Here is a 14685-nt window from a genome sequence, read left to right as displayed (position 1 = left end):
TCAAATCGTCCTTCCTCCTTCATTTATACAACGCTTCACGTAAATATCCTGTCAACCCTGTCCAAAGCCTTTAAATGCAATAATTATTTCTTATATTATCGGATTAGAAGGATAGGGGACTTCCACCTAAACGGATATACTGGATGCATCGTCTGGTGGTCAAGACTGAACTTTACTAGCAGCAGGAAGCTGCTAACGCAGACTTGGTTGCCTAAGTATTACTGGAGCAATGAGTACTACGCCGACTGCGGCACTTGAAGCTATCCTAAATTTACCCCCCCATTCACTTGGAGGTGAAACGGAAAGCAGCCAACGACGCATATAGGCTCGATACCATTGGGGCGTGGAAAGGCGGCCAATCCAACGGGCATGCGTCTATCTGGAAATTTCTTGAAAAACATCCGGTAGCCCTGATGCCGACCGGTGTTCTCGGAGAATCCGATTATAGAACTGGCCCGACCCCTCGGAAAAATGACGGCCATATTCCAGACGGAGATATATGCCATTTCATTGGCAGCAGAAGAATGTCTGCGACAAAAATGGAGGGGTCGCACCATTCGAATCTGTTCCGACAGTCGGGCGGCATTATCAGCACTAAATGGCAACAACATATCAAGCCAGTTGGTGTAGAGTTGTCATCAGGTGCTGCTGAAACTTGGCCGACTGAACGAAATATTCCTAATGTGGGTGCCGGGGCACTCTAACATCGGCGGTAAAGAGGAGCCTGACAGACTGGCTCGCCGAGGGTCTGGATCCACAAGGGTGGAGCCAGAACCAGGTCTTGGAATTCGACCATCTACTGTCAAGTATACTCTGAAGGGTGAAATTGCAAGGATTCACGCACCCGAGTGGAAAAATTTGGACTCTTGTCGGCAGGCGAAAATCCTTGTGAAAGAGCCTAGGGTCACTAGAGCGGCATTTTTGTTGTCTCTTAAGAAGTGGGACATGAAAATCCTAGTAGGGCTTTTGACGGGACACTACCCCTTAAACTACCATACGGAGATTGGGGTAGTGGTTTCGGCTGTGTGCAGCCAATGTGAGGAGGAGGAGGAGGAGAAGGAGACGACCCTGCACTTTTTATGCAGCTGCCCGGCATCCTCAGATCTCAGACGAAGACACCTTAGCAAGGTTTTCTTCAATGAAGAATCTGCACACTCTCTGCCTCTGGAGAATGTTCTAAGATTCGTTAAAGCCTGCGAACACCGTAGGCGGGAAGCCATTGAATAGGCAACTTACGGGGATAGTACAATGGGCCTAATAATGGCCTGATCTAAACTAAATCGGATTAGAAGACTCATGGTCGTCTGCAAGTGTTTGTGGTGCGACATAAGAAGCTGATATCAATCCCATTTGCGGCATCTTTTTCGCGATCTTAAGAGATTAATAATTTAACATCATAATTTGATATAATTGAGCTGTTGCAAAGGAAATTTTTGTAAGATGACGAAGTTGTGTATATTTGAAGTGAAATTGTATTTGCTCAAAAATTTTCCAGCTTTGGTAATGATAATTCGGTTTTTCCATTTTCTAATTGAGCCGCGTGCAAATCATTTTAGCAAATTTATATTCTTGATTTAATTGATTCTATTTCTTTTGCTAGAGAAGTACTTCTCTCTTTTATAAACCTAGTTCACTGAAGAATGAAAAACAATAGCTGAGCTGCAAACTTCGTATTTGTTAATAGTTTTCAAGGTTAGGATGGAGTGATTTGGGAACTTCTACTTTTCATTGCACTTTGCATAATATTTAGAGAACTTACACTGCTGATGGTTTGAGAAAGATAAAAAAAGAACACATTTTTTGTGCTTATTGTTATATTTTGAATACAAGTATCATTTTATTTTACCAATAAATTATGTTTCTTTAATTTATATGCTCAATGTTCACTTACTAGTAACCAAAACTAAAAAAAGGACAAAATGCTATAACGAGTTAATGGCTGTTTATTTCATTAAGATAAAGTTGTTTATCCGATAAATACTAGGCTTTCTATTGAATAGTTTTTGAAGTTCCTCGATGGTTGGTTTTTCCCTGGTTGGGTGCACCAGTGCCCTGGCAGCAGCGATTTCGTTAATTCCTTAAAGAAACATCCAGTTCAGCTTGTTGGCTTACGCCTGAATTTTGCTAGTTGGTTTTTGTCCTCATTATAATTCATATACATGTCGTGTTTTTGGATACATATAAGGAAGCAAATACCAACTTGTAGCCACTTTGGACATGCTGCTCCCAGAGTAGGGGTGAGGCAGCGTCTGATGAGTGGACTGTGCCTTGGAAGAAACCGCAAGTCATATAATGAAAGGTCCGTGGATCACAACCGTGAAAGTACTAGGTTGTTACAAATGAAATGGCCGTTTTGGTACTAAAATTTGAAACGACTGTAAAGGTTACAACAATTTATTTATTTAATCAAAATAGGTGCCAGTCGATTCAAAACACTTCTCCCCTCGAGATTCAAGAGCATGTAAGCCAGTAAATTGTTTTTCCGCCAAAAAATTATCCAAATACTTAAAAAAGTGTTAGTCGGTTGGCGAAAGGTTCGGTGACTATGGTAGATGAGGCAGAGTGTCATACTGCAATTCGTTCAAGTTTTGAACCGTGGTTCTGGATACATGAGGTCGTGCATTGTCGTGAAGGAATATCACACCATCTGTGTTGATCAATCTCGGCCATTGAATACTCAACTTTTGGTGGATTTCCTCGAGTTGGGCATAGTACTTCTGTGCATTTATCGCTTCTTCAGGCGCCAAAAAACAATAGTGGATAACTCCAGCTGTTCTTCGGATGGAGACTCGGTTTCGGCATACGCTTCGGTGGCTCATCAGCATTGTCCTGATCGACGACGTATAATATCCACTTTTCATCACATGTCACTCGTCTCCACGTACTCGAGGAGGGCGATCAGACCCGAGTCTGCAAGGGACTCATCTGAAGTGGCTCTACCGGAGGTTATCTGGTACCATGGGAACCGGGATGGCCCTCTGAGAACATATGCTCCAGGATAATTCCTGGAGGATGTGTTTTCGGCCCGGTTATTTGCGGTTGACCCCCTAGTGGGAGTTTCATGGTGGTAGTGGTTATGCCTACAACACGGGCAGAGCTCCTCGGAGCTCAAGCGTGGAGTTGCGCTGTACAACTCGGTCGCTGCACCCCTTAGTTGCGGCAGAGGTGTTAGACAGGCCTCGCATCCACTGGTATGAATACTGAGCCTGCACTCAGTATAAACCAGTACCGCAATGCTAGTCATGGCGGGGCTCTGATTGTGGTCACAAAATCAATCCGTGTCCGAAGAGGACCGTGGAATTATGCCTACACGGCAGGTACGTTAAACCGCCAGGACTTTCATCACATGTCACTATTCAGTGCAAAAAGGGATCGCTTTTGTTGCGAATGGGTAAAGAACTGCAACTTTCCATTCGAAGCGCCATGTTTTGCTCTGTAAGGGCATGCAGAACCCATTTGTTGTGCTTTTTCACCTTTCCAAGTTGTTGCAAGTGCCGGGAAACTGTCGAATAGTGTACGCCCAATTTTTCTGCAATGTCTCCCACAGACTGACGTGTGTCGGATTCGACTAGCAGACGCAGGACGTCGTCGTCAAACGATGGTCCTGGATATCCACGTGGTCCACTTTGAAGGTTTACGTCGCCTGACCGGCATTTTTCGAACCATCGCCGTGTAGTTCGTTCGCTTACCGTATCAGCTCCGAATGCGCTGTTAATGTTCCTGGTCGTCTCCGATGCTTTATGACCGAATTTAAAGTCATACAGAAAAAGTATACATTCTTGGCTCTTTTCCATCCTTTTTATTTTGTGTAAACACAAAACCTTATTAAAATCGGTTTACCGTCTGTCTGTCTGTCTATCTGTCTGTCCGTCTGTCTGTCCGTCACACGCATTTTTCTCGGAAACGGTTATAGCGATTAACACCAAATTTGGTAGAAAGGTGGGAACTGTGAACGCTCACGCATACAGTGAGTTACATCCTCTACGTCGAATTTAAGGGGGGGTCCCCATACATGCAAAAGGGGGGTGTAATTTTTTTTTTCATCAAATATAGTCATGTGGGGTATCAAATTAAAGGTCTCGGTCAGTACTTTTCAAAAACGGTCTTAGTTTTGACATTTGTTGGAAATGTGGGGAGTGCGGGAGGTTGAAAGTGACCATTCCTTTACGGGGGCCATTCTCAGAAACTACCCAACCGAAAAATCTGAAAAAAATCAAGAGGCTGCCATTATATGGTGCCTGGGCTCCGAAATACCTTCCACACTGATACCTGCACAAATAAAGTTAATAATAGTATATACTATAATTTTTAGTAATTCGCTGCAAAACCCCCCTCAAGTTCATGCTAGGACCACCAAATTTCGCAACAATATAGGGTGTAACATAGATCATGATGTTACCAAGTTTGGTGGAAATCGCACTATTGTTAACAAAGTTATAATACGTCAAAGTTGTCGCTTCTTTGCAAATTAAAGGCTATAAATTCAATATCATCCGAAAGTGGATATTCTCACATAATATTGTATATGGATATATTACGCGCTACGTACTAAGAAATGCACAAAACCTTTCGTACCTGAAGCGTCCAGCTTCCGGTTTCCCGACTTGTTTCCTTTCTATTCACTTTTATCACAACGATGGTCAAAACTGAAATGACTCCTTGATTAAATGTAGGAGTATTTATACTTCATTATCTGACACCAGTAGCGCCAACTGGTGGTGGTTTGGTACAGCAAAATCGCAACTAACTTCACTTGATTGCTAAATCGGCCGTTTTATGTGCAACAACCTGTCCAACAAATTGTCTAGCATCAGCCAAGCTTTGGTCTGAACGGTGGTCGGATTTACGTTGGATATAATTCGCATCTTTGTTGTGTTTTACGAATTATAACACCTGCGAGCCGCTACGGTTACGCTGCCCTCAGGATAAAGGTGAGTCTTGGATTTCGCAAAGAAAGTGTTCTAATAATAAAGTTAGCAGTTCCAGTCAAATCGACTTCCCACGTATTTATTTACTATATCTTGATGCCTGTGAGTTGACAGTCCAACATATCCTTTCACCATCTTACTGCAGAAAAAATATAAGTCTGTTAAAAACGGGGAATTCGATTTTCCCACGAAAATCCCAAAAGTGTAACTTCCACAGAGAGGCAGAGAGAACTAACCAACCAAAAACTAAAAATTAGGATGAAATTGAGTGCTATATTTCCTCGAAATGCTAATGCTAGCATAGCCTTAATTACAATTCAATCCATACGTCATATACGTCATTCAATTGCTCTTGAAATACAAACATCTTTACCTTATCGTACTTTTCGTTTAGTATCGAACTAATTAATCATCGGCACCTAAATAAGTTCTTCTGCTTGTTATGATGGCTTCCCAGTGCTTATACTCCAATTACATGTTTCTTTAGTAGTTGCATAATTATTTGAAAGAAATTTTTTTCTACCGTTTTATAGAAAACATTTATCAATTCACAGCCCTACATTTTCACTGAAAGTATAGATTCCATAGGATCCAACCCGACTGCACTTTCCTTTCATCAAGAAATGCGTTTTTTTGCAACATTCTTTCCCACTCACTGACTATGTTAATCATCACCGTCTTTTTCAAGTCATTTTTTCCATAATTTTCATTCACAAATATGCATTTTCTCTCACGCAAATTTACATGTTTCCAATAACATTTAGCCGGAATGATTCCGTGAGGTAGGTGACAGTGATTTCGAAACCGATACAACACAGAGTTGGGGAAAGGAGGCAATGAACTTTACACCGCGGCTGGCGTGGCACGATGGCATCTTGTCCACATTACGTACTACATCGCTTTGAAGTACGGAGCGCCGTCATTCAAGCAAGATGTTACCGCTATCTGTCTATCTGTCTGTCTGAAGCAGTGATGACCTAATTTATTTATTTTCTTACCTTCACAAAAAGCTTTTGCAGCCGGTGCACCTACCTGTGCCTGAAGAGTGAAAGCCGCTTGAATGGAACACATCAATCTTATCGCGCAATGTAGCTACACTGTATCTATATTATGGCTTTTCATTGTTTTTCTCGAAGACCTCGGAGATGTTGATAGCGACCAGCAGAAAAACGAAGGAAGCCAAGAGAAATCATTAAATGATTCGATACAATTGCTAATGTCTATCAAAAGATAGATATCGTCCCGTTCAAGTGAAGATTCTCCGGAGTTATGAAATTATCTTAAAATTTGCCCCGTGAGAGCCTTTTTGTTTATGTGAACACAAACTGTGGCCGTAAATATTTTGAAATGCAGAGCAAAGTAAGATTTGGAAATGAAGCTGATATTGAATAATATTTTTTAATTGTTTTTATTTATGTTTATGCTTTGCATTTTCCGGTTAGCTGAGTCTGCTCAATTGCTTTATATATCCGGCGATTGAGCCATTGGTCTCTTGACTTTTGAAAGAATATTGTTTGTATTTCAAGCAGTTCATTTGGTTATTGTTTCAATTTTGACTCAGCCAAAGAGGGTTGTTGGTTTATAAAAGTCCTGGGTAATAATATTTGATATTAGTGCCTGAGAATTAATAGTTCTATTTTCATCTTTTGCCAAGGTTTAATATGTCATTTTTCATTGATGTTCAATTATGAAAAAAGCAATATATGATCAATATTTATTTCTTTTTTTTTCAGGATCACAGTATGAACCTGGTGGTTATTCTAGTCAGATACAACATCGCTCCAACATGACCCAACGTGATGGTATAATAAAGTTCGAAAATGAACGAATTAAAACACTACAGGAGGAACGACTTCATATACAAAAGAAGACCTTCACAAAATGGATGAATTCATTCCTAGTGAAGGTAAGTCTCATTATCCAATTATTATTTTTTTATATTTATGTTCGTCATTTCATTAATCCTTAGGTTTCTTTCTACTTAAAATATGATATAGTCAGCTATAATCATAGTTTATCCGCCGCTTACATATGATCGATGAATCACTAAATTGGGCCCATTTTGGATTTTTGAGTCAACAAATCACTTGTTCGTATTGAACCCTTTGAAATCTTTAGAGTAAAAATTCGTGATCATTTTTGGGCCTCCTCAATTAGTTAATTCATCGAAAACTGTTATACAGCACTTCTCAAACGTCGATGATGTGGTTCAAATTATTACTGAATCCTGAGTCAAATAATTTGCCCTCCAAATCGGGCGAGGCGATAAACAAATGCAAAATATGCAATTTTCACTAATTTTCATTTACTGTTGAAATCGAACGCTGAAAATAGATGTTGCTGTTCGGAGAGCATTACTCGGAAACTTCCTCTAAGTTCATTGTAGAAGTACGAACTTTTGCAAGCATGAAAGATATAATATGCACTACGGCATTGATTTTTGGTGTAATTCGTATCATTTTTGATAGATTTGCAATAAGTCGAGGTTGTTTTTATATTGATTTGTTATAAAAACACTGTATTTCTCATTCCATGAATATTCGAGCATAAATAAGCTATGTAAAGGTCTAATCGACATTAACCTTCATTCATAACCTCAAGAATATGGCCGCTTGCTTGTCTAATTATGATATCTAAGGAGTCACTAAAATTGCAACGGATATTCTGGAAATCAGCCCTTAGTTGAGTATAGCACGCCAGCCACACCTATAAGCTATCGTTGGCGGTTTGCTGAAATGCAATTTAACTCCTTGCAGGACTTCCCGAAACCCTGACCTTCTCTTCTATTGTTTTGCGCCAGGTGCTTTTTGGGGCGCCCATCTTAGGAGAGTGGTATTTTTGGTAGTTCTGCCCCATTTGCCACAAAATTTCACTCGCAGGCGCAATACAGTTTTTACATAAGTACACCTGTCTCGAAGTGCCCTTTCTTCTCTTCGTCGAGACTCTATGACCTTCAAGATGTCCTTCCTACAACCATCTCGATCCATCGATCGCGACCTCCAATTTCGAAATGCGGCTGCCTTCGTCAACAGAATCGGCCCAGCACTTTGAGGTTTTTCCATCTGTCTTTGTCCTTCTGTTCATTCGAATATCCTTTTAGCTTTAGATGTCTGAGTGTCGTCTATACGTTGAACGTCACCAGTCTACTGCAACTTCTGAAATTTCATTATTTTAGAGACTTCAAAGTTGTTAAATATTTGATGTTTGTATCTAATTCATGATTGGACGTCCCCTCGTTTAGCTTCCGTTATTCTCCTTAAAACCCATTTCCACAAGGTACTGACCTATTTTTCGCAAGTTTGTATTAGGATTATTTCATATCCTTAGCATTGCGCAGATCCTATTATCGTTTTGTATTTTTATTATTATTCTGTTAAGGGAAAGTCGCACCGCGTCCTTGAAGAACTATTGTGCCCCTTTTACTGGTTATAGTGTACCTATTGATCATAGTATCTCAAGCAGGCCTATAACCGTCAGGAACTTTAGTATATTCCCCACTTCCAGATCTTTCAGTTTTGCATCTGGTATTAAGTGTTCTCCCAGATGTCTCGACCTACTTTGCACAAGTGCCGGACACTGTCCCAGGACGTGTATACAGGTTTCGTCCGCCTCCTCACAAAACCTGCAGGCAGTGTCCGTAGATATCCCTAGCTTCCCTAGGTGATAGTTCAGTCGACAATGACCAGTGAGAATTCCCACTATGATTCGGAGGTTCTTTTTCGTCAGGTTTAAGCAATCCTTTGTACGCATGTGTTCGTATCCCCCAATAAGCACTCTGGACTGCTCCATCCCTGGTAGGCCCGCCCAATATAGTTCCCTCAACCGTTTCTCTTCATTTCTTAGATTCATAGCCATGAAACTGTTTCCGATTCCACAGAAGTGTTCTGGCCCGTGTAAAGGCATCCCTGCTCCCTTCTGGGCTAGCTCATCCGCTGCCTCGTTGCCTTCCAACCCAGCATGGCCTGGAACTCAAAGTATCCAGACCTTGTTGGACGAGCTGAGTGTATTCAGTCTCTCAAGGCATTCCCATGCCAGTTTAGAGTTCACCTGGTTGGACCTAAGTGCCTTGATCGCTGCTTGGCTATCGGTGAGAATAGCTATGTTCTGCCCCCTGTAGTTCCTTTGCAGATTAAAGGAGGCACATTTGTCTATGGCGTATATTTCCGCCTGGAATATGTAGTGTACCTGCCCATTAGCTCAAAGTACATTTTCCTTGGACCAATGACACCGGCACCCGCTCCCTCTGCTGTGAGGGATCCGTCAGTGTACCAAGTAATCAGTTGCTGGTTTAAGCCGTAAGTCGCAGCCACGCTCTCCCAGTTTGCCTTGTTACTCCAACGTGTTTCAAACTTCTTATCGAAGTGAAACCTCGTTGTCATGTTGTCCCTCGGTATCAGTAATTCGGGATACCGCCTAGAAAGGACATCAATCTTCCTTCGATTTACGCAGCACGTCGCCTCACTCATACTATCGGCCATCCTGGATATTGATCTCCTTGTCTGCATCTGTATGTGCAGATGGAGAGGGGTTAATCCCAGAAGGACCTCCAGGGATGTCGTTGGGCATGTCCTCAGATTAGAGATTACCGCTCCATAGGTAATCATTGGCCTTACTATTGCAGTATATATCCAAAGTAGTATCTTCGGGCTGCAACCCCTGCTATGGATTTGCAAGTCACCAGAGCCCTCGTGGCTTTCGACAAGTGTTTCCGACATGTGTCTTCCAGAGTAATTTTTGGTCTAGCGTGATTCCCAAATATTTGACCTCTGTTTCTCGTTTCACCTCCATATCATGTAATGTTATGGCTTTCAGGTGATCCAGCTTACGCCTCCTAGTGAATGGTACTATGGCGGTTTTGGTTGGGTTGATCCGCAGTCCCACCTTCCTGCACCAGGCACTAGTAACCCTTAATCCAGTTTGGATTCTATCACATAAGGCATCTTCATATTGGTCCCTACAGATTAAAACAATGTCGTCCGCGTAGCCCTGGACTTGTATTGTATGTATTGTATCGTTTTGTATGCATGGAGCTTTGATTTCGTATCTATGCAGCTCGCTTTTAAAATCCACAGGGCTGAGTAGAAAGTAGAAAATTCTTTTTGCAAGCTGCATTTGATATTTTATTTCGTCAACTTCATTTCCCTCTTTCGTCAGTTGTACACCTAAGTATATAAAGTTGTCTACATTTTCTAAGTTGTAATCGTCAATTGTTATATTTTGGGTTTTTCCTTTATAGCGGTTTATAAAAGTCTCCTTTGCTAATATACAGGAAAGGAGAAAGAGCCTTTTGTGTACACAGGCCACTTTCATATAACCTACTCCTTCCTTTAACCCGACGTTTGTCTCATACGAATCTATCAGGCTGATTCTGAGCTGAGCAGTTCAGTGGGATGTTGTCATTCCGGTGAGGCTTAGCAGTTTTCATCGATGCTGCCATATGCCTTCTTGACGGCAACGAATATTTCATGGGCGTCGATTTTGAATTCCCAGATTATTTCTAGCATTTGTTTGATCGTAAGTAGCTGGTCGATGGTCGATCTACCAGTCCGAAAACCAATGGGGCATATAACGCTTTTTGCCCACTCTTGCGGAATTTGTTTTTGGCTATCATGGTCCATGGATCGTATGATATGATGAGTTCAGCGGGTATGTCATCTATGCGCGGTGTCGGTTGTTCGGTTTTTGACATGTGCTGATTGATTCTATTTCTTTCAGTGTTCGCGGTTCAACGTTTCTATTATGCTGCACCATATTTTTTGTAGGTTCTTGTGATTGAGTTGTAAACGGACGGTTGAGGAGTTCTTTCAAATAAGGCGTCCATTTCCCACGTGTTTCGACACCAATGGCTGTTCGGTTTTTCGTTTTATAAAGGTTGACTCTTCATTACTTTGTAAGCTTGTCTTGTGTCGTTGCTCGCAACGTTTTCAATTTTGTTAAATTCCCCGTCAATATTTTTTTTTTTTCTTAATATTTTATTAGCAATCCACGGTTTTGTTGAATCATTTTGTTTGTAGTTTGTATATAACGATCATATCTTATCGATTCCGGGTTAAAGTTTGCTTCAGTTTCGGTTGCGTTATCTAACCAGTGTTTATCAGGTGGAATATTAGTCACAACTAATGCCTTCCAAATCTTAGGGTGTTATTCTTCCTTCAAACTCTGTTCGTCACTAAGTTCGAATATAATGCTCCGATTGTAGACATTCTGAGTATCATATATCATCAGACACGCAACAGTGGCTGTCCGGTCTAATTTTCCTTGCTAAGGAACTCCGAAATTCCCGACTTTATCCAAAGCTCCACCAATTCAATATCCTCGGTGTCCTGCCCTAACTCATTTTTCCATTTAAAGTAACGTTTGTTACGTTTTCTTTTCTATCATAAATATTGCCCCTGTATACTTTCCGGGGTGCATCAATTTTACCGCAGCAGCCTATTCAGCCAGATTTTCTTCACAACTAAACGGTATAATACTCAGAGACTTCTGTTTGTCTAATCTAGGGAAACGTCTACGCTCTTGCAGGGGACAAAAAATTCTCCGGACGATTACCCTTTCGAAGGGGGCTAAGAGCTAGCAATGTTCGTTGCTAGGAACTCAAGTCTCAAATACGTGAGGACCAGCATGATTGTTTGCTTGTATAGAAGAGCCTTCACCCTATGGTTCGAATAGAATAGTTTATGTAAACTGTAATAGGCTCTTTTGACTGCCACAAATTGTGCGCGGATGTAGTCATCGCAACTGTTATCGGTTGTGATTTTCGATCAAAATGGTAGTCTCCTATCTTTATTAGTTTCAATTAACCAATTCTATGGGATATTGTTACTTTTGTTCTTGTTTTTGATTCTGGGGTGGCCATTGTGTATTAATCTTCGTCTTACCTTCATAAATATACAGCCGAGGATCTTGTGCTTTCTATTCGATCTGAATAAAGACAGTTTGTACATATCCAAATATTCTTCGCAGTATGTCGATATTGTTAGATATAATAGTGCCTCAGAAACTCACCTCAGCATCGCGGATTACTGTTTCTAGAGCCAGATAAAAAAAATGTTTGATAAAGCATCATCATCATCAACGGCGTAACAACTGGTATCCGGTCTAGGCCTGCCTTCGATATCCCTAAAAGCTGTCTGGCGTCCTGACCTACGCCATCGCTCCATCTCAGGCAGGGTCTGCCTCGTCTTTTTTTTCTACCATAGATATTGCCCTTATAGACTTTCCGGGCTGGATCGTCCTCATCCATACGGATTAAGTGACCCGCCCATCGCAACCTATTGAGCCGGATTTTATCCAAAACCTGACGGTCATGGTATCGCTCATAGATTTCGTCGTTATATAGGCTGCGGAATCGTCCATCCTCATGTAAGGGGCCAAAAGTTCTACTGAGGATTCTTCTCTCGAACGCGCCCAAGAGTTCGCAATATTTCTTGCTAAGAACCCAAGTCTACGAGGAATACATGAGGACTGGCAAGATCACTGTCTTGTACTGTAAGAGCTTTGACCCTATGGTTTTGGTTTTTTGTAAGCTGAAATAGGCTCTGTTGGCTGCCAACAACCGTGCGCGGATTTCATCATCATAGCTGTTATCAGTTGTGATTTCAACTGTCTCAAAGTTGTAGTCTCCTATCTTTATTCTTCCCGTTTGATCAGTGCGATTTGATGTTGTTGGTTTGTTGGTTTTTGGGCATCCCCTTGTCTTAGACCGTTGTGGATGTCGAATGGTCTTGAGAGTGATCCTGCAGCTTTTATTTGGCCTCGTACATTGGTCAGGGTCAGCCTAGTCAGTCTTATCAATTTCGTCGAGATACGGAATTCTCTCATGGCCGTGTACAGTTTTTACCCTGGTTATGCTATCATAGGCGGCTTTATAGTCGATGAAAAGATGGTGCAACTGATGTTTTTCACTTGCCGCAGAAAGAAAATCTGATCTATTGCTGATTTGCCTGGAGTGAAGCCACTTTGACCTCTAAATGGCCCATGATTTTCTGGGCGTATGGGTCTATCCGGCATAGCAAGATAGCGGGGAATATCTTATAGATGGTACTCAGCAACGTGATACCTCTATAATTGCTGTACTGTGTGATATTTCCCTTTTTACGTATGAGACAGATAATGCCTCGTTGTCAATCGTCAGGCATTAATTCGCTGTCCCACACCTCAAGCACAAGTTGATGAACCACTTTCTGTAATTGGTCACCTCAATATTTAACCAATTCGGCTGTAATTTCGTCGGCTCTTGGCGACTTATGATTCTGAAGCCGATGAATTGCACGGAATGTTTCTTCTATACTTGGTGGTGGCAGTATTTGTCCGTCGTCTTCAGTTGGCGGGGCCTCCAACTCCCACCATTGTGGATACAGACCCTTGGCTAGCAACAACATCAAGAATGTTTCGCTCAGTCGATATGTCGTTGTTGCTTAGTGCTGATAACGCTGCCTGACTGTCGGAAAAGATTCGAATGGTGCGACCCCGCCATTATTGCCGCAAACATTCATCTGCTGTCAATGAAATTGAATTATCTCTGCCTGGAATATGGTCGTCATCATTCGGATTTCTCGGGAGAACATCCCTACATCTGATCCGTCGGCGAAGATTATTAGGTGTGTATTCCCAAGAAGCTTCTTCATTCTTCTCTTTTGTTAATTACGATGGAGTATATCTTCCTCAAAGACGATCGGCCGGCATCAGAGCCACCTAATATTTTCTAAAAAATTTCTATATGGACGCATGATGGTATGATTGCCGCCTTTCCACGCACTAATGATATCAAGCTTATATGCATCCTTAGCTACTTTCCCTTTTCACCTCTAAATGAATGGAGGTAGATTTAAGATAGCTTCAAGTGCCGCGACGGCCGTAGTACTCACTGCTCCAGTAATACTTAGATAATCGAACCTTTACATCTGCGCCAGCAAATTAGCAAAGTTTAGTCTCGGCCACCAGACGATGCATGGAAACATAAAAAGGGGGTTTATTATCTATGTATAATAATAATCGTTGGCGCAACAATCCATGTTGGATCAGGGCCTTGAAGTGTGTTAGAGCACTTCATTCGAGACCGTAACGGTACACTACAGTAGATAATAGATGGCAATGTGGTCAGCATTGCGCTCGCCCGAGATTATTACCCTGATTTCACTCAGGATCTCATTCACAGCTGAGTCGACTGGTATCCGACGTCAAATCACGATACAAATTCCACTGCCACCAGTGAGATTTGAACCGCGATCTTCCGTACGACAGCCTTGCGCTCTAAGCATTCAGCTATCCGGACACGATGTATACGTTCAATAAATCCATTCTGGTGAAAGTCCCCTTCTTCTTTCCTGTCGCAGTCTTACTGGACCAGAGCAATCTGCAGGATCTAAAAGCGGATCGATTCCATGTTGTCACAAAGTGAGGCATAATTGAAGGTACCTTCGATGTATATGATCGAGCCTAAGGCGTTCTCTCAGTTGAAAGCTGCATGCATCTGTCGGTCCTTTCAATTCAAGCAAATGGTTTGCCTTTTTTTATCGCTTTCTGTGTACCTCCCGCTCTGTAAACATAGATAATCCGGGCTGATGGCTGCGTTCTTTGATAGGAATCCATTTCAGCTTTGAGGTTGCACTCTTCGTGCAACCTGTGTCTATATGATAATCGTTTAGTCGTCTTCACACTCTTCTTTAGAGCTTTTTGAATCTCTTTGTATCGATTCTAGCCAGCGGCAGAATTAGACTTTAGAGCTCGGTTGAGGGAACACCGCTGTCGTTTTCCC

The 14685-nt window shown here is 41.8% G+C and overlaps 1 protein-coding gene across 5 annotated transcripts in view; it reads left to right on the top strand.

The window, feature by feature from the left end:
- LOC119647505 (spectrin beta chain, non-erythrocytic 1) overlaps nt 1-14685 on the top strand; it is a 214872-nt gene that overhangs the window by 156629 nt on the left and 43558 nt on the right. For all 5 annotated transcript variants that reach the window (XM_038048462.1, XM_038048463.1, XM_038048460.1 and 2 more), the window contains one exon: nt 6662-6834. In XM_038048462.1, the coding sequence (XP_037904390.1) occupies nt 6715-6834 (120 nt within the window). In that variant the 5' untranslated portion in view covers nt 6662-6714. The remainder of the gene's footprint in view (nt 1-6661; nt 6835-14685) is intronic.

Source organism: Hermetia illucens, chromosome 2 (assembly GCF_905115235.1).
Source record: "Hermetia illucens chromosome 2, iHerIll2.2.curated.20191125, whole genome shotgun sequence".
Lineage (NCBI taxonomy): Eukaryota > Metazoa > Arthropoda > Insecta > Diptera > Stratiomyidae > Hermetia > Hermetia illucens.
This window is presented reverse-complemented; position numbering and strand designations above follow the sequence as displayed.